This window comes from Orussus abietinus, unplaced genomic scaffold (genome assembly GCF_000612105.2).
Source record: "Orussus abietinus isolate OABI.00-Male unplaced genomic scaffold, Oabi_2.0 scaffold210, whole genome shotgun sequence".
Lineage (NCBI taxonomy): Eukaryota > Metazoa > Arthropoda > Insecta > Hymenoptera > Orussidae > Orussus > Orussus abietinus.
Genome location: NW_019394372.1, coordinates 90796 through 113830, shown reverse-complemented (window position 1 = coordinate 113830; position 23035 = coordinate 90796). Strand labels below are relative to the sequence as shown.

The 23035-nt window shown below is 41.0% G+C and overlaps 4 protein-coding genes across 4 annotated transcripts; 1 reads left to right on the top strand and 3 right to left on the bottom strand.

The window, feature by feature from the left end:
- Window positions 1-1031: 1031 nt before the first annotated feature.
- Window positions 1032-5791, top strand: LOC105703819 (protein yellow). Its single transcript, XM_012432512.1, has 6 exons — window positions 1032-1067; window positions 3360-3641; window positions 4253-4464; window positions 4563-4770; window positions 4941-5276; window positions 5379-5791. The coding sequence occupies exons 2-6, from the start codon at window positions 3362-3364 to the stop codon at window positions 5579-5581; spliced, it is 1239 nt and encodes a 412-aa protein (XP_012287935.1). The 5' UTR covers window positions 1032-1067; window positions 3360-3361; the 3' UTR covers window positions 5582-5791.
- Window positions 5792-6002: 211 nt separating this feature from the next.
- Window positions 6003-8230, bottom strand: LOC105703829 (trypsin-like). Its single transcript, XM_012432524.1, has 4 exons — window positions 8154-8230; window positions 7879-7958; window positions 6427-7226; window positions 6003-6077 (listed from the first exon to the last, which is right to left on the bottom strand). The coding sequence occupies exons 2-3, from the start codon at window positions 7952-7954 to the stop codon at window positions 6499-6501; spliced, it is 804 nt and encodes a 267-aa protein (XP_012287947.1). The 5' UTR covers window positions 7955-7958; window positions 8154-8230; the 3' UTR covers window positions 6003-6077; window positions 6427-6498.
- Window positions 8231-8381: 151 nt separating this feature from the next.
- Window positions 8382-10165, bottom strand: LOC105703838 (trypsin-1-like). The gene is made up of 2 exons (XM_012432533.2): window positions 10054-10165; window positions 8382-9545 (listed from the first exon to the last, which is right to left on the bottom strand). Exons 1-2 carry the CDS (start codon window positions 10103-10105, stop codon window positions 8818-8820), a joined length of 780 nt encoding a protein of 259 aa, XP_012287956.1. The 5' UTR covers window positions 10106-10165; the 3' UTR covers window positions 8382-8817.
- A 100-nt stretch (window positions 10166-10265) lies between these two features.
- Window positions 10266-14241, bottom strand: LOC105702877. Its single transcript, XM_023432056.1, has 4 exons — window positions 13919-14241; window positions 13703-13835; window positions 13049-13610; window positions 10266-12076 (listed from the first exon to the last, which is right to left on the bottom strand). The coding sequence occupies exons 2-4, from the start codon at window positions 13832-13834 to the stop codon at window positions 10788-10790; spliced, it is 1983 nt and encodes a 660-aa protein (XP_023287824.1). The 5' UTR covers window position 13835; window positions 13919-14241; the 3' UTR covers window positions 10266-10787.
- Window positions 14242-23035: the final 8794 nt, after the last annotated feature.

Here is a 23035-nt window from a genome sequence, read left to right as displayed (position 1 = left end):
TGGCCGTTCTTTGAACGTCCATTCGGAGTACCATAGCCTAACCTCACCGTTGAAAATTTCATAAAATAATTCCTTTTTTTTTTCAGCGAATTTCAATCTTAATCTTATAAATCTTTCATTTCTCTTATTTCCAAGCTCTCGTTCCAAGGTCTGCCTTTGATGGCAAATACTTTCATGGACTCTGTTTGGCCGTCCTTTGAACGTCCACTCGGAGTACCATAGTCTAGCCTCATTGTTGAAAATTTCATAAAATAATTCTTTTTTTTTCAGCGAATTTCAATCCTAAACTCATAAATCTTTCATTTCTCTTATTTCCAAGCTCTTATTCCAAGATCTGCCTTTAATGGCAAATACTTTCATGGACTCTGTTTAGCTGTCCTTTGAACGTCCATTGGGAGTATCATAGTCTAGTCTCACTGTTGAAAATTTCATCAAATACTTCCTTTTTTTTTTCAGCGAATTTCAATCCTAATCTCATAAATCCTTAATTTCTTTCATTTCCAAGCTCTTATTCCAAGGTCTGCCTTTGATGGCAAATACTTTCATGGACTGTTTGGCCGTCCTTTGAACGTCCATTGGGAGTACCATAGCCTAGCCTCACTGTTGAAAATTTTCCTAAAATAATTCCTTTTTTTTCAGCGAATTTCAGTCCTAATCTCATAAATCTTTCACTTCTCTCATTTCCAAGCTCTCGTTCCAAGGTCTGCCTTTGATGGTAAATACTTTCATCGACTCTGTTTGGCCGTCCTTTGAACGTCCACTCGGAGTAACAACGACCGCTTTAATGGACGCGTTTTGTGTGGGAGTAAATTAGCATTAATCTCGAATACTTTGTATGCTAAATCCAATGCTAAATTCCGGCGGGTCATATACTCGGAGTCGAAAATTCTGTGTCAAGAGAGCCTCGTTTTGCTCCTCTTGGCTCCAGGGAATTTTTACAGCTGGTCCAATGTACGGCTACAGCGCTGTACAGTTCAGCAGGTTATAAAGGTGGCATGGCGCACTGTAGAGTCATTCCAAGTTGTACCGTTCCTGCCAGAGGCCGGTTTCTCAGCTCTCAGAGATCAGTGAGTATCGCGTCCTGTACCTCGACAACAATACCTCGCGATATTTACCATCGCTTTCGAAAAAAGTTCACGGTTTAACACATTCGCGACCGGCAAATTTTTTCCATTTCAAATACTGAGTACTGGCGAAAATAATGAAATTCTTAAAGTGGTTGCCGCAAACTTGTATCGTGTATCGTTATGGACGTGATTCACGTCAGCGGCAATCAGGAATAGAATTTAAAATGACGTGAATTCACGTCAGCGGCAACCAGGAATAGAATTTGAAAAGACGTGAATTCACGTCAGCGGTCGCGAATGTGTTAATAGCTCCGAAACTCACCGAAATGCCGACAAATGTCCAGGAGTTTGTGATAACGATTTATCCGTGCCATGTGGACGCGATGGCGAAAAGTAAATTTGGCGAGGCAGTGAAATTTAGGAATTAATTTTTCACCGCTGACTTACCGGCAGATTTGCCCAACTTTTAATGACGGGGCAGTGATTGCGATTTTTCTGTGATATAATTAAACATGACGTAAAGAGCGGGGCATTAGAGAGACTATCTGAAAATTTGTACGAGAAAGTGGAAATGATTTCTCGAGTGTATGGTTCAGATTTCCCACACCTGTCGGAAAGGAGACGATCGGATGTTATTTTTTCTTATCTGCGTACTCCACTTTTTTTCGTTTAGTGTGGTACTTAATTAAGTGCACGATTAGATTATGAAGTGATATGACTCAATAAATGTGATAAACTCTGAAAGAAAAAATTGCCATGGTTTGACCGATTTAATTTCCGTTTTGAGTGAATCATGATGATTAGAGCAATCACTGCTATAAGCTCAATCAATGGTTGAATAAACGGTGTAATTTATTTTAATTTATATGTCGCCGAATTAGTCGTCGTTTTTTGGTCTCGTATAAATTCACTTTAATACAAATTGTGGGAATGTTTTTCGTAGGAATGCAATTATCGCAATTATAGCGTTTATGGTACGTCTCTAATACTTATGTTTAACGATAAGTATCTAATAAATTCGCATAAATTCACTTTAATACAAATTGTGGGAATGTTTTTCGTATGAATGCAATTATCGCAATTATAGCGTTTATGCTACGTCTTTAATACTTATGTTTAACGATGAGTATCTAATAAAAATGCATAGATAAGTGTTAATCACGAAGCCGTTCATCTTTTTGTCCTATCTTCTTCATTCTGCATTTAGCACATGACAGTAATGCGGATATGAATATCGTATGCACATAGTGCATCTACGTGAACGTATGCACATGCACATGGTGCATCTACGTGAGCGCATGCACATGCACATGGCGCAACTCTCGCAATTTCGAATTTCGAAACCGAACGATTCTCGTAAATTTAACAATTCCGGTTTTTCGAAGCATTTTGAACAGTATAATGAAAAGTACGCGGAACAATTACCGCACACTTGGGATTAACTGATTATTTATGCAATGCTTTGTGCAATGAATCTTGTTGGGAATTTCTAATGTGGAAACCAAACGATAATTGCGGCGATAATAATGACGATTCACTTACATGAGGAAAGTGTTCGATGTGCCCATCCTTGTCGTGTCGTAGTATTGGAACACCTTGAACAAAAGGGCGAGAGAAAGTCAGTGTCTCCGTCGAAGCACGTTGACTTCTAATTTTCTAGTAAATACCACAGTGTACATTAGACCCTGAAATAAACTCTAAAATATTAGGACTGATAACGATTTGAATAATTGATTTTTTATTTTCTAATACACACCGCTGTGTGCACTCGATATATCAATAATCTTCATAACGAGACACAGCAAACTGTATAACCATTTTGTTTCGCCCAAAGGAGAAAAATGAAAAATAAAATCTGAGTTAATCTGGAAGTGCAGAAGCCACTAAAAACAGTTCACATATTTAGTTTCCAAATCGGGTATATTTAATTCCGACATAAGCCGTGTGAAAGATCCCGCGAGTAATTCGGAATAAAAAACGGATGTTGTAATTCTTGGTTTGTGGATGTAATGAACACCTTTCAGCAATTCTTCTAGGAACGTGCGTTAGGTATCCAGAAACAATAGGTTTGATGATCTTGTCTTCTATAATATGTCGTCTTCATTACGCATCCACGGTGTAGGGAGTTCCTCAGGATCAGCAATCGCTTTTGCGCGTCGATTCTTGGCCGACGCGTTGCTGACCCTGAAAGAATAAATAGCTCTTAATTACTTATTCGTGACCATACTGTACTGTAATATAGCGATCCTTGATGTAACGATACGAGGAAATAATGAGTTTGAACGATCGCAGAGATGGCGAAGCTGCGGAGCTTCCTGTTGTTGCTGGGTTTGGCAGCAATGGCGGCCAGTCATCCCCTTGAAGAAGTCTATTCCTGGAAACAGGTCGATTACAATTTCCCAAATGACTCGGTGAGGCAAAAGTACATCGCCACTGGAGATTTCATTCAGGAAAATAATCTTCCCCTGGGACTGAACATCTGGAAGAACAAAATGTTCATCACGGTTCCCAGGTGGAAGAAGGGCATTGCTGCGAACTTGAACTACTTCCTGATGAACGAGACGAACTCTGCTGGTGGGTAGATTTCTATATGATAACAGCGATTAAAAATTATTTTAAATCGACTCCAGGTGATTCCGTGACGTTAGACTTGTCAGGTGATATGTAAATCTGGTTGCCGATTTTAGATTGCGATCGTTGTTGATTTAGAATTCGTAATCCAGAGACGTCTGGACTTCGACTCGTATCTTGGATTCGGTGACCATTTTTAACCTCAGATCGCCAATCACGTACTGATAATGGCTCTGTTGCCGAGATAGAGAACTTCGTGACGTCCCTATCACTATCCGTGGGGTATAGGGTGAAACTGGGACCTACCCGAAATTCATAACATCGGTATTTTATTAATTATACATTTATTATGTATATTCTTAAATATGATTTTTTAAGTACTTGAAATGATTGGAAAGAGAAAAATAATTTAAGAAAATGCAAGTCCCATTATGCGTGGATCTTATTTGGCGAAGTCAAATTTGCACAGCTGGATTGTGAAGTAGGTTAATTTTGATCCCCTCACAGATTTGTACATCTGGTATTGCAGGCGAATATTAATTTATTAATCTGGTTCAGTGTCACAGTTCCAAACTCGTTATGGCGACATACTTTATAAGATGATTCTCATTCAGATGCCAAGTCACCAAAGCTGACTCCGTACCCTGATTGGGAGACGAATGACATTAATTCCTCTTCCGATTCGAAGATCGTCAACTTCTTTCGAGTTAGAGTAGATGCTTGTGACAGACTTTGGGGAGTGGACACTGGAGTGGATGATATAGTTGGTGATGGTACCTCAGTAATCCCGAGCACTCTGGTCGTGTTTGATTTGAACACGGATAAGGTAAGTTCCATTAGAAATTACGCATAAACACTAAATATATGAACAATTTTCATATAAAATATTATCTTCGAGACACGTTTTGCAATTTCATTTGACAGATCATCAGGCGGTACCCATTGAAGGATTCGGACAAGAAGCCAGATTCCTTCTTCGCTGATTTGGTGGTCGATGTTGATAGGGACGACTGCGATAATGCTCATGCCTACATCTCAGACATTGCTGGATATGGCTTAGTTGTGTATAGTTGGGCGAAGAACGACTCTTGGAGGGTGGAACACAACTATTTCTACTTCGACCCTCTAAATGGTGAGAAAAGTTTCTCGGTTGTGGGAAATTTGTTTGCCATCTTCTAACCTATTTTCTGGACTCGTAGCACCGAGTTAAGATATGAAGCGGAATTAACAAAACCAAGGATTAAGCATTCAGGGACGATGTCGATTACTCGTGGTTTATTAAACTCCATTTTGAAATTTCAGGCGACTTTAATGTCAGCGGCTTCAACTTCCAGTGGACCGATGGAGTCTTCGGACTATCCTTGTCCGGATCTCAGAAAGATGGCTCGAAAACTCTCTATTTCCACGCCATGTCTGGAATCACGGAGTTCCTCGTGTCAACAGACATCCTGAAGAACGAGACGCTCGCAACCACGGATAACTATTATCACTTCCGCGTGGTTGGCGACAAAGGACCCAGAAGTCAGGGTCCATCATCCATAATTGACCCGGAAACTGGGATTAACTATTTCACTCAGGTTCAGAAAAATGGAATTGCCTGCTGGGACACTAACGAGCCGCTTAATTCGGACACATTGCGTAAGTTTCTAGGGGAAATGATTGGCTTGTAACCTTATCAATGATGTCATTGATGAACCCAGTGAAAAGGGGTCCAACATTAATCTGAAGTTCTTCGTCCAGGTCTGGTTGATAAGGAGGACGTGAAGCTTCTGTTCCCGAATGATTTGACCATTGATAGAGACACCAGGAAGTTGTACGTCCTGGCAGATAATTTACCAACCTATCTGCACTCCTTGCTGGACGTGACCAAGGAGAATTTCTTCATCACCGCAGCCAACCTGGACATCTTGACGGAGCTTTGCAAGGGAAAAGGCCAACACTAGATCTGTGGACTTCGTTCATTCAAAGATTCTCTATTAAGCAGCAAGGTGCACGTTCAATGCTGCAAATTACTCGTTAAATTCTCCTATACAATTTACTTTACATCCTATAACTATCGAAAGTAATAGCTTCGTAGTGTGTTACTTTGAAAAGGACACGAGTGTTGTACAAAATGTCAAGGATTTCGGAATTAAAAGTGATGTCCTCTCCTACTAGTGCCGCCTTCCCTGGTTCCTTGTGTTATGGACCAATTACCGTCAACCTGGAATACGTAGACAATTTAAAAAAAATTACAATTTATAAAAGATTTAGCATCTTCGATCCACAATGGACTTGGATTCTGAATGTCTGAGAGTTTTGCGGCCCTCTTGCACATTATCACCTATCAGATACATTAAATATGATGTATAAGATCTAAGCCAATTTCAAAGGTTCCAGCGTGCCCTTTATTTTCGTTTCCAAAAGCATTCAACTCAAACAGATATTTCCAAAGGTAACCTATCACACGTGCATGTAGAAATGAATTGTCAATAGTTAAAAGTAAATCGATGAAATTAAGGTTTCGGAAGAAAATTTTATGCAAATATGATGTACAAGATCCAAGCCAAGTTCAAAGGTTCCAGCAAGCCCTTTATTTTCGTTCCCAAAAGCATTCAGCTCAAACAGATATTTTCAAAGGTAACCTATCACACGTGCATGTAGAAATGAATTGTCAATAGTTAAAAGTAAGTCGATGAAATTAAGGTCTCCGATGAAAATTGTATGCAAATATGATATACAAGATCCAAACCAATTTCAAAGGTTCCAGCGTGCCCTTTATTTTCATTTCCAAAAGCACAAAGGTAACCTATCACACGTGCATGTAGAAATTGTCAATAGTTAAAAGTAAATCGATGAAATTAAGGTCTTCGAAGAAAATTTAGATTCCAGTGACGGAGGCGATCCAGTGTCTGACAGCAGTGATCCTGGTGTAGACGCCAGGCAAGTTCTTCTCGCCGCATCCAGCTCCCCAGGACACGAGTCCATGCAGGAAATTCTTAACCACCAGAGGACCTCCGGCATCTCCATTGCAGGCGTCCTTTCCACCAGAAAGGGGTCCAGCACACAACATGTTTTCTGTGATTCTTCCTCTGTGCAGTTGATTACACTTGACCTGGTCGACAATGGGGATGTTGGTGGATTGGAGGAACGTTGGGAACTCATAGGTGTTCGCAGAGACAGTGCCCCATCCGGAAATGGTTGCTATGGTGTATGGGGAAGCGTCATCACCACTGAAGGCCAGGATGATGGGAGCAACCTTGTTGTTGAAGACGAATGGAGTGCTGACTCGGAGTAGAGCGACGTCGTTGTCGTGGGTAGCTGGGTTGAATTTGGGATGGACCACAATCTGATTGATGCGATGGGTCGCGCCTCCATAGAGGCGATTGTTGGTACCAGCTAGAAGAGATAAGCCTGATATTGCCTCTTTCTCCACACAGTGGCCGGTCGTAATCGCCCAGTAGGAGGCGATGATCACAGCTCCGCATTTGTGACTGTTGTTTCTGCGCAGACTGAGTTGGTAGGGGATGACACCAGCTTGGCTGCCACCAATGATGCGTCCCTCGGGTCCATTGGATGCTGCGTCCTCTGGAACCTCAGCGCAGCGGACTGGAATTGTGTAAAAAGTCTCTGTTAATGTCGATCTCTGATAGCGGGTTCTTTTAGGAAGTTAGGAGCAAGGAAGTCGGTCAGATGTGGATCAAGATGGGAATTGAGATCGAATCTCAAGTTCGAATCGATTGATCATGTTCCTGGGGAGCCGTCTTTATCGGATTGGAGATTTCCTAGGTTTAATCGATACCCTATGATAAGATATCTATTAAAAGAATCATACTCGTTCGCGAGGTTATTTGAAGAAATGGGATGATCCATTTACTTTTTTTTTCGCGTCCGTTTCTATTAGGTGGAGGAATAAGTTCCCACCGTTTTAATGACGTTACGTTACGTTACAAACGGCGGGAACTTATTCCTCAGCCTAATAAAATACAGGGTTACAGGAAATAACAATATGTATATGGACTTCCATTTTTTATTTAATAATGAAAAAATTTAAGTAATTTATTGAATGTGCGAATTAGATGTACGTGATATATTTCAAAGCATGCTTTTTGCGGAGAAATTTTGTTATGAGTTAATGTATATGTGTAGATAATTGCGAATATATTTAAATTCAGGGTGTTTAGGGTTGGAACTCGTAGAATGTAAATGTGTAAGAAGTAGAATAGGTGCTATTTAATTAATAATTAAATTGGGATTATACCTTGTCCGGCGACTGCAACGAGGAGAACAGCTAGTACTAGTTTTCGCAGCATTTTGGAAGACGTGCCTCTGTCCATTTTTCTGTTCAATATATACTCCGGTATTATCAGAATATCTTGATGGAAGTAGGAGATTCTCGTAAACCTCTTAATTTTCCGCGATAAACGTCATAATCGGTGCGGAAGGGGTACAAGACATTATGCCCCAGTTCATTTCGTGGTATTAATCTATTTTTCTCTGATGTTCAGACTATGATAAGAAATAATCAGTGTTTACCTGGTTGACGGATCGATATACACGCGCTGATTTCCTTTTATGCAAATAAACTGGCTTCAGCGGACTCGAAGGAATTTTACCGGACACGCGTTATCTGGACACGTACTAATACCAAATTAATCAATAACTATTTCAATATTACTGGGCACTTGAAAATTAATTCCATTTCAGAATCTCCAGAATTATTTCTATTTCGATCAAGAACAAACAGTATTCATAATCCACATATAGTGTCGCTCTGAAAGAGCATATATTATGCAAAAAGATGTACAGTTTCTCTTGCAAAATAAATGCCGAATTTTATTGAACAACTCGTCAGTCCATTCCCCACTTTATTCCAGCTAATTTGTATTTTTAACAACGCAACACTGCTATTCGATAAAAAAATTCCATTCTTTCCAGGATCGGGGCAATGCTAGTGCACTTAAAAAAAAAAATTAAATCAACTCATTTTTTGAGAAACCATTTAGCGTACCAGTTAGCGTACCTACAAATAACTTATGGATTTGTGAATAAGAATTGTACAACAGAATGTCCTCGGGTGTAAAATTATAATTACATTTTATATATAATCTAATGTCTTAATAGTGAATTAAGACATTTATTATAAAATTCGGAATGAATTTGTAATTTTTTAACACGATGTTATACACTTTTATGAAAATTAAACTCCAGTAACTGAGGCAATCCACAAGCGCAGTGCAGAAACATTGGTATATACCCCAGGACTGTTCCTCTGCGCGCATCCAACTCCCCAGGACACAATTCCATGAAGGAACCCATTGACCACCAAAGGACCTCCTCCATCCCCTGCACATGCATCTTTCCCCCCTGTCAGTGGCCCAGCACACAACATGTTGGCAGTGATCCTTCCATTGAGCAACTTGTTGCAGGTGCTGTTATCGATAACAGGGATCACCACTGACTGCAAGTAGGTTGAGAGTGCAGGGCTGTTCGTTGAAAAAGATCCCCATCCAGAAACCATTGCAGCTGAGCCTGTTGTTGGAGTCTGGCCGCTGTAGGCTAAGGGAATGGGATGCACCAGATCGTTGAAGTTGAAGGGGACGCTAACTTTCAACAAGGCTATGTCATTGTTGTGAGTCCTTTGGTCGAAAAGAGGATGGTTCACTATCCTGGATATCCTGTAAAGTGCACCCCCTGAGAGACGATTCGTTGTTCCAGCCAGCAAAGTTAGGGATGAAATCGTCCCCCCTGCTGTGCAGTGTGCTGATGTGACGGCCCAGTATGCTGAAATGATCACTGCTCCACAGGTGTGGGTGTTGTAACTGCGCAGACTGAGCTGATAAGGGATGATGTTGGATGTGGATCCCCCGATTATTCGTTCTGGTACCACTTCCGGGATCGGTTTCACTGGACCATCAGCAGAATGGCCTGGAATGGAGGAAAGTGGTCTTCGTAACATTTCGATTGTATTTTCCTCAGCGCTGAGGTGAATGAAAAGTCCTACTAAATGCTCAGAAATATGCACATGTAAGATGGAGTAGTATAATGGAAATTGTTATGCTTTTAATATTGAACATCATGAATGGTCTAAAAAGGGTGGGCTTTAATTGCTGCGAAAATTGATAGGTATTATTTTTTGTACAATTGTGTCATGATAGGCTATTGAATTTGCGATCAGGCATGGCTTTCCCACCTCCACTTGTTGGTTGCACATTCCGGCTAAGTAAAACCCATCGATTTTGGATCTTTCAGAAGACAAACCTGTACATAAATGTACTTAGATATCATTATGTACAGAGCGTAACCGTGAATACTTCGCGGTATGGCGGATTGCCATTGAGTGTGGGGTTGTCTTTTATAAGGCGTTAAGCATTTACTGGTGTCCCAAAAAGTTAACTTATGGTGAAATTTTATGAGGCGTTCCTTTTTGACGTACCCCGATCAGCGACAGCAGCAAGAATCAGCACTGCAACGACGGTTCGCAACATCTTGAAAAAAGTACATAAGTCTAGTACACCGATCAATATATAGGTAATCGTTATCGCAATATCTCAATGTAGTAAGAGGTCCTTATAAATCTTTTAACACCATTTGATAAGTGCGCGGTTAACAAATAGAAACAGCTATTGCTCTGTATTAAATAGATCGATGATATTAAAGTATTTATTTTGAGATTCGTGTTACACATATTCATAATATATGAATTCCATCGCCAATTCAAATGGACTGTAGCCTTAAAAAAGAAGCACTTCGCTTTAATGCGTGCGTAAAAATCTCAGAGTATCAAAATATAATTAACTTATGCAGAAGAAAAAAAAAAATTCACAGGAAGTAAATTGCAATAAAATATGAAACGATCTATTGGAGGTGTAACGAGCACACGTGACTTTTTTACCTGCATCTGTGTGTGATCCAAGTAACATTTTATCACCGATAACGAGTCGATCAGTCGACGATCGATTGCCTTTACGTAAGCAGTGTGTCATTTTCACGGTATCTCCATTATCGGTAACATTGAGTTTTCCCGAAGATCGATAAGAGATCATAGCTGAAACATCGATATTATCATGGAGCGAATCATCTTCAAGAAAAAGCATCCAAGTACACGAAACTAATCGTAAATCGTACAATTCTTTCTAATTTCGATTACAGGAAACCCAGAGATTCCTATTATGCAAGCTTGGCCACGCCCACTCGATTCAGCCTCCACCCGTTTCCCATAGAAGGTTGGTGAAAGAATTTCAAGAATCTCGCGAGGAATGGGCTGTTCATCTTCTTCAGGTACCTCTTCGAGGCCAGCTCGATGAGGAAGACAAAGGTCGCCAAACTCAAGCCAGTGTTTAACATATGAAACGTGAACATCACCTCCCGGAGGGTCAGCACCTTCTGGTCGTCATCAGAGTCGTCAAGGAACTTAGTGAAGGAGCTCGGAATGGACTTCTCCCTCCACAAGTTGACCAGCCCAGATTCCGTGAGTCTCTTCATCACAACGCTCACTCGATGATACAAGGGCCAATCGTCCTTCGTGAAGTAGACGAAGTACAGGTTCACGACCTCTTTAGAGATGTGAAGTTTGCCCAACTTGGCGGCGTTATACTTAAGGATGTAGCAATCACGAGAGCAGACTATGAAATCGTTGTTGTACGCATCTTCCTCGCACTCCGATTTTTCCATCGGCGAATAATTATCGACCCCGAAGTTTTCGAAGAGGGCCTTGAAGCCGACGTACCCCGTCATAGTGAGGCCATAACGTTTGACGTCTGCCAAGGTGTCCACGTTGGGGTTAGGAATGGGAGCGGTGAGGATCGCTGATAGGTTACCCTGGAAGATGGCGTTCAGGGTCAGGAACAAGCTCAACACCATACTGAAGAAGATCCTGGTGGATACCGAGCGTGGTGGGTGTGTGATGGCTGTGGACATGAATATTCTGAGGAGGTTCATCATCGCTTGAATTAGGGTCTGACCAACCAAAGTGTAAAGGACGAACACAGTCGCCAGGGAGATTCCTAGGAGAGCAAGGTTTATCTCGGGGCTGAAGAACGTCGTGATCTTGGTCAGCTGAGACTCGTACCCTCGGTGTCTGGAAGTCATGCACAGTCCTGACTCCAAGTGCGGATAGGTCATCAATAACGTCCTGCTTGACATTAGATATCTGCAGTTCATCCCTATGTCCACCGTGCCATCGAAGAGAGGCTTCAGCATCCCGTAGAACATCCCGTTGTTGCCCAGGTAGCCGAGGAAACTATTATTTGAGGGAAGGATCGTCAATATCACCGATGCGTTCAGCTTTGTCCAAAGAGCCTGCGTGATCATTCCATCTACTCCACCGAGCTTCTTCAGGCCTTTTTCAGATTCATTGACGTACAACAAGGGCCTTTTCTCTAGGACCTCGATCCTAATCCCGTAACCGTCCAAGATCCAAGCTCTGTCGAAGAGGATCATCCTGCATTTGGTGGCACCTTTATCGATTAGGAATGATAATCAATGAATCTTTCTTCTCTCCTTTGATAAACCACCTTTTTTAAGTGAAACTTATGTTTTGGTAGGGTAACTTCGCATTTGGTAGGGTAAGTACGTTAAAAAACTGTGAGTGTAACGAAAAGTGAAACACTTATTCGATTTTAACACATTCGCTACCGGCAAATTTTTTCCGTTTCAAATACTGAGTACCGGCGGAAATAATGAAATTCTGAAACTGGTTGCCGCAAACTTGTATCGTGTATCGTTATGGACGTGATTCACGTCAGCGGCAATCAGGAATAGAACTTGAAAAGACGTGAATTCACGTCAATGACAACCAGGAATAGAACTTGAAAAGACGTGAATTCACGTCAGAGGTCGCGAATGTGTTACGTGAAACTTCTTTAGAGATGGTAGGGTAAATTCTATTCGTACGAAGGTCGAGTAAAATCAATAATGAGAAACATTAGGGAAACATTCATTTGGTCGGTAATGGGCAAACTTTTTTTTTGTTCATGAAAACGCTGGAAAATACTAGGAAATAATGTTCTCTCTTTGTGTTACACTACTTATAACCTACTTCATGATACCTTAAGTGTGTATTATACCACGTTTATAAAATGAAACGAATTATTAGTTTCCTACAGTATATTTCAAGGATTAGAAAAATTGAAAAATGTATTATAACGTAACTTAAATAAATCCTTGAAATTACTACAATCTTAATCTTCCGTTCGTTCAATCGCAACAGTATTTCTTTTTCTATATTCTAACCATCAGAAGTTTCACTTCATTCATTAGTTTTTTAATGTTTATAGAATTTATGCAAACGTTTGCATACTACTAAGTTTGCGTTACTACTAGGGCGTTATTCTTTCAGTTAATTGTTGATATTTAAAATAAAATCATATTAAAAACGAAAAGTTTGATTTCCAACCCGCGTGGCGGCCACATATCAATTTTTTACGTACCATGAACATGATGTCGTTTGAACATCATCCAAACGTGTTCGACGGGTCCCAGCTCATCCATAAAGAACTCTGCAGGTTCCCATGTCTTTGGAGCATATTTGTTGTAGGGGTTGAACGTGTACATCATGAATCCTTCGATAGGATCCTCGCATAGATACAGAGCGTTCAGCAAGTTCCTCACCCAGGCTGTCCATAAAAACTGATACGCTTTGTGGCAACTGTTTTTCCAGGACTCGTCGAAGAAGATGAAGAATGCCTCGTGGTTCCACCACATTGTGTTCTTAATGTTGCGGAGGGCAACTCTCAGCTGGATATTCGAAGAAGCTCCTACCACGAAGACATGGAGACGGCGTTGGAAAGCAATTGATTGAGGATAATTTTGAATCTGATCGAAAGTTAACGAATGATAATTGGGTTGCCAGATCTTTGGCCTCGAATTGCTGTTCACGACTACAGTCACAAGCTCGGAAAAAGGTCGAAGACTTTGCAGGACATCGTCAACTTGCCCTGCAAATCCGATGGTGCTAAAATTCTTCATGAAGCATGACGTTAGTATATCAATCTGCAAATAAAATAAATTTTTCAAGCTCAGGTGGGAATTTTCATCGAATTTATTTACTTTGTATTTCATTTTTAATACAAAGGATGTGTTACCACTCCATCAGCGACGGTGCTGTTCTTCTTCGTTTCGGGTACAATTCCCGAGATGACGGCAGATATTTGATTGAGAAAAATGATCTGCACAAGAACCAGGCCGAGACGAGGTCGCCGATACTTCAAGTTCATTCTGAAGAGGGTAAATTTCGGGAAATAAAATATTAATCGTATACCCAACCTCGAGATTTTCATTTTAGAAGCACCCTTAACCACCTGCGCTTCGGGGGGATCTGGCATGCTTCACGGGCAGTTAAATTTCCCCTCGATTTTTTACAACTGCGAGAAATATTTTCCACGGTCTTCACTGATGCTCCACATCGATAAGGAACGATTTTCACGCTTCAGGGAAAATTCGCTACTTAGTTACCGGGGGAAATCGTAGGTTCTCTATTTTTCAGCATTTAAGTAAAGCCGTAATCTCTCGCACCGGTTTACTTAGTACTCAAAGCACGAAGCTCTTATGGAAACTACTGGGAAGATAAGAATTTTTCGAGAACGTCGATGGACTTATTCTTCGGACGAAGTAGTCGATGAAGAAGTGCGACTCCGTTGTCTCGACTGGCAGACCCGAAGCCCACGTTTATCATTGCAGGTCGTTCATTTAATGCCCGTAAAGGTGATTAATGCCGGACTGTAGGTATTAGATCGATGATTAGATGCACGCAGGAGATCCTGAAAATATCCCTCGTCCTCGTCTCGTAGAGTCGCAAAAGGTTTCGAATGTATAGAATTGATAAAAATCACTGTTTCCACGGCGATTAATTGATCACGATCGCCTTCACGGTAGGGAGTCATTACGTGAAATAAGTCAATAAGGTGTCCCATGCGCGACCGCATTGTTTCGGAATATGGAACGAAGGTTCTTCAATTTTCCTAAAGTCGACAACGCTAGCTATGAACAGGACGGAACCCTTTGGCTTAGTTTCCAGGGTGGAGAATAATGCCAGAAATTTTTTTAATTGCCCATTTATTGTATTACTCCAGGTTGTATCTTCATTTGTTCAAAGCGATCAGCCTCGAATCGACGTCGCGATCTTGGGGTGCATAGCATTAGCATATTAAGGGTTATGATTTTTTAGTGCCGGGTGTAAATCAGATACTTATCTCGCAGACATTTTTCAGAGATGTGCTTCGCGTTGACTTGGATGTGCTGTCAGTTTATTTCGATCAGACGTACATGTGCTTGTCTCGGAAAACCCTTGAATTGTTTAAGGGATAACGAAGTTCGATCACGGTTTCGACAGTCGGATTTCCGCGGCGGGACAGTCATTTCTCGATAAAATGTAAATATTGCGAGGGAATAACCAAGTCCTAGAATTACAAAAGCGAAGGTAAGGTCGTCCATTGAAAATCTCTTGATACCTCCGGTCCAAACATCCTTATCGACAGCAGTTCTATCCCTCACGTGGGATGGGTACAGCATATGTTCCCTCCAGAACAGGGTTAAGCCAGTTTCGAATATGTTCTTGATTAATTGGTTGGCTCTGGTATAAGGGGCCCAGTCCTGCTTGGTCAAGAAGATGTTGTAAAACTGAAAGAGCGAGGATTTCGACACGTAAAGATTCGTGCTCTTGGTCCAGTACGAGAGATGCAAGCAGTCGCCGATGCAGGCGATGCTTTGATTTTGGAGAATATTTTTCAGACAGTCATTGACGTCTTCGATTTCGAAACGGGCTTGTAATTCTGGGTCCTGAATCCAGAGTTTGAACAGTTCCGAGCCATGAAGAGTGTATCCGAGGGTCTTGATATCGTGTAGGGTCTCTGCTTGTGGTTTTGGAACGGCTACGGAGAGCAAAGAGGCCCAACTTCCTTGAAGGATGGCATTCAGCAACATGATCAGCAGAAAGACGCTCAGGAAGAATAGTCTGAACGGAATCGTAGGAGGTATCTTCACCGAGGTGAGAACGAACATTCTGAGGATGTTTAGCGTCGCTATCATGTACCCTTGGCCTAGGGTCTGGATCAGTACCCCGAATGTCATCAGCAGAACCACCAACAGGATCATCAGGACCTTCCAAGTCACGAAGTTGATGATCTTGACAGCTTGTGGTAAGAGATCTCTTCGATTCGTCACCAAGCATATCCCATCTCGGGAGTGAGGGTACGTTAACTTGTAAGTCCATTCGCGAATCATGAACCTGGAGTTCACCGATATGTCGATTTCACTGCCGAATTTTGAAATCGTGCCGTGCCAGATTCCATTGTCATCGACGTATCCTAAATTATTGAGGTCCTGGACCTTGTGTACCACCAGGATAAGGCGGCCCTTCATTTTTTTTAACAGAGTCTTCATCAGCAGTCCATCTTCACCCTGTAGTGCATCTCTCATTGGCAGGCTAAATGACTCAAAATAGTTTTTACTAAACCCAATAGTAGGGGCAATGTCTAGAAGGTCGGCATATATATTGTAAAATCCAAGGTCCAAAGTCTTCTCGTAGAATAAATCCGTGCAACTGAAGTCTGAAATGACTCTAAATGAAATATTTGGAAATGGCGTCCCAACACTGATGAAAATCCATCGAAATTTACGTACACTTTTACACAACTCTATTGAATTGAATTTTCACATAGAAAGACGTAGAATGGAAAAAAAAAAGAGAAAATATACAAACACACGTAATATTGCATCTTTACGTGAATTATATCTAATATTAGATAATAATTTATTTTATGTTAACTTAGATGGTGCATGTGAGATTACAGAGGCAATGCAATGCAATGGGTATGTAAATTTATTTGCGCATCTTTATCAGTAAAGTGATTTATTTACGGTCGATGCATTCACTTACCAGGATTGTGATTCTGTTTGTATAGAACCCACTTGTCGTGTATTTCGTTGGCGTATATTTCTACCAATTTCCAGGATTTTGGTGCAATGGAATTGTAAGGATTATATGTGTACAGCATTATTCCCTCTTCTGGATCTTCGCAGATGTACACGCAAAATGTAACGCTGAACTGCCATGCGCTTTGCAACATTGCATATGAATTATTGCACCCATTATCCGATTCAGAGGTTCCAATAATGATGAACGATGCTTCGTAGTTCCACCAGGTAGTATCTTTAATTTTGCTAAAAATATTCCTGAGATCGTTGGCGTCGATGGTGGATATTACGAAGGCATGCAATTTGTGCAAGAACGAGTATGAACGATTCTCCATGTACATTGGATATGAATATAAAGAACTTGAAAACAAAGCCATGTCATTTTTTCTCGTGGATCCAACTACCGTCATTCCAACTGATCCAGAAAATTTGGAAAATCTTGAAAGAACTTCATCTGAACTTCCTGCTATGCCAATGGTGGTGAAGTTCTTCAGGAAGCAGGATACCAGGATGTCTTCCTATAGATAATGAATTATTATGGAAAATATATTAATTTAAGATGTTTAACTGCTTATTTACTACACCGCATTACTGTCGTTTCTAGTGTTGAGTTAAAATTGTTCGTTTCGAGATCGTACGCCGAAAGTGCACTTTCAGTTTCGAGGACAAGTAACAACATTTTCAAGACGAGAAGTAAATTGTTGATGATTCGACTCATCGCTAATGTCGAAAATTAACTTCAAAGCGAAAAACGCAGAAATGCTCAGAATGCACAGGGTTTCTTTGCAGTGGTGGAATGAAGTAAAGGGTTGTTCTTCGGCTGCATAAAGAATAAGAAAGAATCTAACTTCGAATAAATCAATTGATTTTCCTTAAGTTTCTTGTATATTTATATTTACGTTAAACATTTCATGAACACTACGTGCGCGTACGTCTGGTCGAAGGTGAGAGGATAATAAGTAACTTTTATAATTAAGAACGCCTTAAAATAGTGGTAGATACCCTTCAGCAGTTCTTATTGTCAACGATCAGCTGTAATTCTCTGTCATTTTCAACAATTTCAAAGCTCAGTGTCAGTAGTTAGCAATTCCCCGATATCGATTGTGAAAATGACTAATCCCGCAACATGTAATTCAAGGAAGAGACTAGAAGAATTCTCCGACTGTCAGTCAGAATTCTTTCACTAGTGGAAACTCTCTGTATGAATTGTTACTATAAGTTTATACATATCCAAAACATGTTTACAAAAATATCTCTTACAAAAGCTTACTTAATATTTTTTCTCAAAAAATGTGGAGACCTGAAATAGCGTCTCGTCTTTCGCAGCCAAATTTTAATCTCAGCATTAATTTCATACAGAAAAGCAAGGATCGCGCAAGAGTACCCAATCGTTAAAATGTAGAATGCAAAAGCCAGATCATCCAGTGATAACACTTTGGACCTCTTCGGCGGAAATTCATCCCTAGAAACCTTTGTTTTATCTCGCACCAAAGATGGCCACAGCATGTGCTCCTTCCAGAAAGCCAAAAGTCCAGTCTCCACCATCGTCTGGATCAAGATGTTGGTCCTGCGTATAAAGGGCCAATCATTTCGCAGGATATGCGAGTCATAGAACTCATGAACCTGAGTTCTGGAGATGTAGAGATTTGGGTTGCTTCCAAAATTGTACGTCATGTACGTGCAACCGGAAACGCAGGCACCCGTAAAATTCCCAGCAAGATGGTTCACACAGACATCAGTTGGTTCCTCCACGAAGCTCTTCTGCAATTCTTCATCGTGAATATATTTCTTGAACAATTGTATTCCTCGAATAGTCATGCCCAGTCTTTTCAGATCTTCTATCGTTTCCACATTTTGGTGCTGAATGTCTATGGAAAGTAGCGATGCCAGGTTGCCCTGAACAATGGCGTTCATCACCAAAGCCATGGAGAAGCCGGTTATGAGGAACATCCTCACCGAGTTGACTGGTGGTACATTTTTTATGGAGATCGACAGGAACAATTTAAGAGTCTTTAAGAATGCCGCGAAGTATCCTTGACCCACCAAAATGACCAACACCGTGTAGATGATCAGGAACACCAGCAAAATCAGAAGCAGGACCCTCCAAGTCATGAAGTGCAGGATCTTCTCCAGTTGCGATAAGTACCCTCTTCGGGATGTCATGATGCAGATTCCGGATCGAGAATGGGGATAAGTCAACTCACTTGACCATTCGGTTATCAGGAAAATGGAATTTAGGATCATGTCGGATTCGCCTCTCACAACTGTACTGAGTATTCCATGGGACTTCCCGGTCTCGTCTATGAACCCTAACTCGTCCAGGTTGTTCAACGGGTACGTATATATCGTGGCCGTGGCTTTCAACTTCCTCATCAGCGTTTTACTGAACTCTCCATCTACTCCTTTGAGTAGCACACTGTATGATTGGGTCGAGTTATTGTAAATTTTCTCTAATGACAAGGTCGGCTCGCTCTTTACGACGTCTGCTCTCATGGTGAGGTTCCCAAGGTCGGTGCACTTGTCGTAAAACAGTTCATTGCAGTTTATGGTACCTTAACAAATAATGAAAATTAAATGGCGTATTTTTTCGAGAGGAAACAAAATTTTCAAGTCAGAAATTCTATACGAAAAAGTTAACTCTCCACCAGATTAGTTCCTTCCATTGACACAATTCGGTATTTTAATTTTTTGCTTTGTACAATAATTAATTGCAATTTATGCCAACTTACGATAAATAATTTTACGAAGAATCACTTTTTCGAGATTACTCACCAGGAACGTACTTCTGCTTATACATGATCCACGGATGGCCTTTGGCTCCTCTATATTCCTTGTAAAGCTTCCATGACCCTGGCATGTATCGATTGTAAGGATTGTATGTGAACATTATGGTTCCTTCGGTGGGGTCCTGGCAAAGATAAACGCAAAAGAGGATATTACGATACCAGGCTTCCAGCAGGAACGCATATGGATTTTTGCAGCCATCATCAAGCTGAATCTTCTCGACGATGAGATAGAGTCCGTCGTGGTTCCACCACATGGAGGTCTTCAAGTTCCCCAACACTTTTCTAAATTCCCACGAAGAGTTTGCCGTCGTTACGAAAGCGTGCAACTGGTGGAGGAATGCGAATCCACGGTTTTTTATGAAAACGTCCAGGGAATGTAAAAAATACGAGAATACTTTCAAGTCATTTGGCCTGGAACTTCCAACCAATGTCATCGTCACGGAATCGGAGAACTCGGGAAACCATGAAGAGACTTCATGGTTGTTTCCTGCTATACCGACCGTCGTGAAGTTCTTAATCAAGCAGGAACTCACGATCTCTCTCTGGGAATTAAAGAATTTTATAAAAGTTTTGTTAACCAAACGGGAGGCTAATTATTTTTCATTAAATCAAGGACGAGCTAAGCGGTTCAAGGAATTTTCTTGATGCATAAATAATCATGGTTATACAGTATGAGAAATTTTACCGTGGCTTCCATTGTTGTGTTTCCTGTTTCCAGGATGGCATTTTCACGCAAGAATTCCGACAATGAATCGGTTTGGTTTGTGAATAACAAGTAGCACAGAATCGAAAGTGACAATGTGAAAGTCGAAGACATGCCTTGGAGTAAAAACTATAACAATTGCCTCGAGTGAATTCATCAGCGAAGAGGAGAAGTATGTCGCTAATGCCATGTAAGGACTTTGACAAACCCCAAAAGTGCATCTTCATGCTGGTAATCCGTTAATTATTAACTCTGCAAATCTTTCTTTCTTTGATTTATCACAACCTTGCTTGTCAATCAATCACCTCCCTTGATTTATTTATCTGAAAACTTACTGAATCCTAGACACGCCTAGATTGATCAATGCAAGTGAACGTTCTTGTAATATCCTTCCTATGTGTTAATTTCATGGATAAAGGAAAATATGATTAAATAGTGTAGGTATTTATGAAGAATCTGTAGATCTACGCTACGAAGTTATTGACAGCTGTATCCTTCATCAATTTTTAATTGGCGCGTTGAGGATTATCATCAATAAATCTCCCTTGGGATTCCAACCGTGAAGTAAATTATTAGGCGTGACGTGTGATATTTAAGGTGTAGAAAATAATAATGGGGTGATGGATTGGGAACCCTCACACCTGGAAAAAATAAATACAATGTAAACACAAGGGACGTTTGTGGAGTTGGGTTGGCCCTTAGGGATCATATAAAGTTCCATCGGGACTTAATAGAGGTAACCAGGAATATTTATTTATAACCCAAAGACTCTTTTGATACAATTTCAGAAAAATAACAGATGATCCAGCCCCCATCTCATAGTTTTATATTTCCATCGGGAATAGCGACAATTGCGGGTTGTTCTTCGTCGAATCCATGTCCAATCTCGCGGAAAGCCTGAACGGCAACCTCCAAGAAGAACACAACAAACGCAAGAAGGAGTCCAATAGTCCATAAATAAAATATAATAGCAACATCTTTCGTCGACAGCGAATAAAACAGCTTTTCGTTCTTGACTTTTCTGGTCATATAGACTTTGAAAAATCTCGAGATGGCATCCTCCTGCCAATACTCCATCAGACCAGCTTCGGTAATCCTCTGGGCGAGCAGATCAAATCTGGGCAGAAGTGGCCAATCTTCACTGGTGAAGAATGTCACATAATAAGTTGTAAATTTTTCCGAGCCCACGTGTATTCTATCATCCAACATGGCCTTGACCCTCAGGTACCCGCAATCATTGGCACAAGCAATTTTATAGTTCTTCTTCGTCAGAAGGTTAATACACTGATTGATGAATCCATCCTTATGAAAGAGGCATTTAAATCCCCGAGATTGGCAATAGTCTTGTCCAATAGGATCAGTGTGGACCTTTATCTTGAGGTCCATCGCCTGTTGCATGGTGTCGATATTAGGCTGCAGTGGAGGTTGCACCATAACTGCAGTTAGTTTTGCAGAGAAGGTGTTGTGCAGGACCAGGATGAGCAGCAGTCCCACTGAGATGAACAACTTTCCTTTAGTGGTCCTTAATTTACGGTTACAAGCGGTAGCAAACAGGATTTGCATGCTGGACAGCACTGAGGCTGAACAGCTTTGGGCCTCCATGAACTTGGTGACGATCAGCGTCAGGATGATGATACACAGGAACGCCAGGATCAGGGACTCGGGGAAGATCTCTCCCAGGGCCGTCCACGTCTGGATCGATATTTCACTTTTCCTGATCGCAAAGCAGTAAGACGAAGTGTAGAAGGGATAGGTGTACTCCAATCGACGAATTGGTCTGAGGGTTCGCATGTTCAAGCCCAGGTCCACTTTCTTCGAGGCCACGTCCTTCAGCATGCCGGTATAAATTCCGTCATTGTTGTCAAACCCAAATGTGCAGTCACTGGTCAGAGTCTTCGGGTTCACCAATTTCGCCTCGAGGAAGTTGAAGATCGTTTTTATTAATATTCCGTCAAGACCTTCTAGACGTAAAGTGCCATTTGGGTACTTGGAACCGAACAGGTATGGTACGTACTCGCAGCCGTTCGTCCTAATTCGGTGCCCCTTGATGTTCATCGTCTTCTCGAAGAAGAGATCCTGGTAGCTAACTCCACCTGGAAACAAAAGATCCTAGAAAAAGGAACCTTAAGGTGGTTGGTATACGAGCAAAGTACTATCATTTATGGGTAGAAGGAGCAATTCACACCATACCTGGAACATATGTTCTTTCGAACAAGGTCCAGGGCTGATTATTTACTCCAGTATATTGCTTCACTTTGCGCCAAGATTTCGGGCATGTGATTCCATATGGATTAAACGTGAATATTTTCAATTCTTTCTGTTCATTTGAACATATGTGAACAGCTGAGAGTACGCTGTACTGCCATATAGTCCATAAAAACTCGTATGCGTGATTGCAGTGAATGGCATCAGGAGTCGATCCACTTGTTACGAATGCTCCATATGAATTCCAATATTTTGTCAATTTTAAAGTTTGCAGCAGTAGTTGGAAGTTTTCCACCGAATCAGCGTTTAGGAAAACGAAGCTCGATCTCTCTCGAATATTTAGGTCTTTTCTGTATATGGGAGTCTTTTTGGCCAGTGAGGAGAAGGTTGCATTAGTGGGAATTCCTATTACAGCCAAGGAGGTAATTTGCCATAAGGTTTTTATCAATTCTGACCCTTTGTCATCAGATGAAGCCAAAATTGTAATTGGACTGCCCAAAGGGAAGCACGTCTTCATTAGGTCGGCCTGTAAGAAAACAGCTGTTGAGGCTTTAAAAATAGAAATATACCGAATTATTTCTTCGAAGGAAATCGAATGCTCACCGACGTTTCAAAAATTCTACTCAAAATGGTTGATGTCACTGGTTCTTTCAAAGCAATTGAACCCTGAAGAGAAGTGCAGAAAATAATTATCAAAGCTGCCGAAAAGCATCTCACTGTCCTTGATATCCGTTTCCACGGCTGAAAATGTATTCAATTATTGGAACGTAGAAATTCAAATATTAATCCACTTTCCAGACTTATATTTA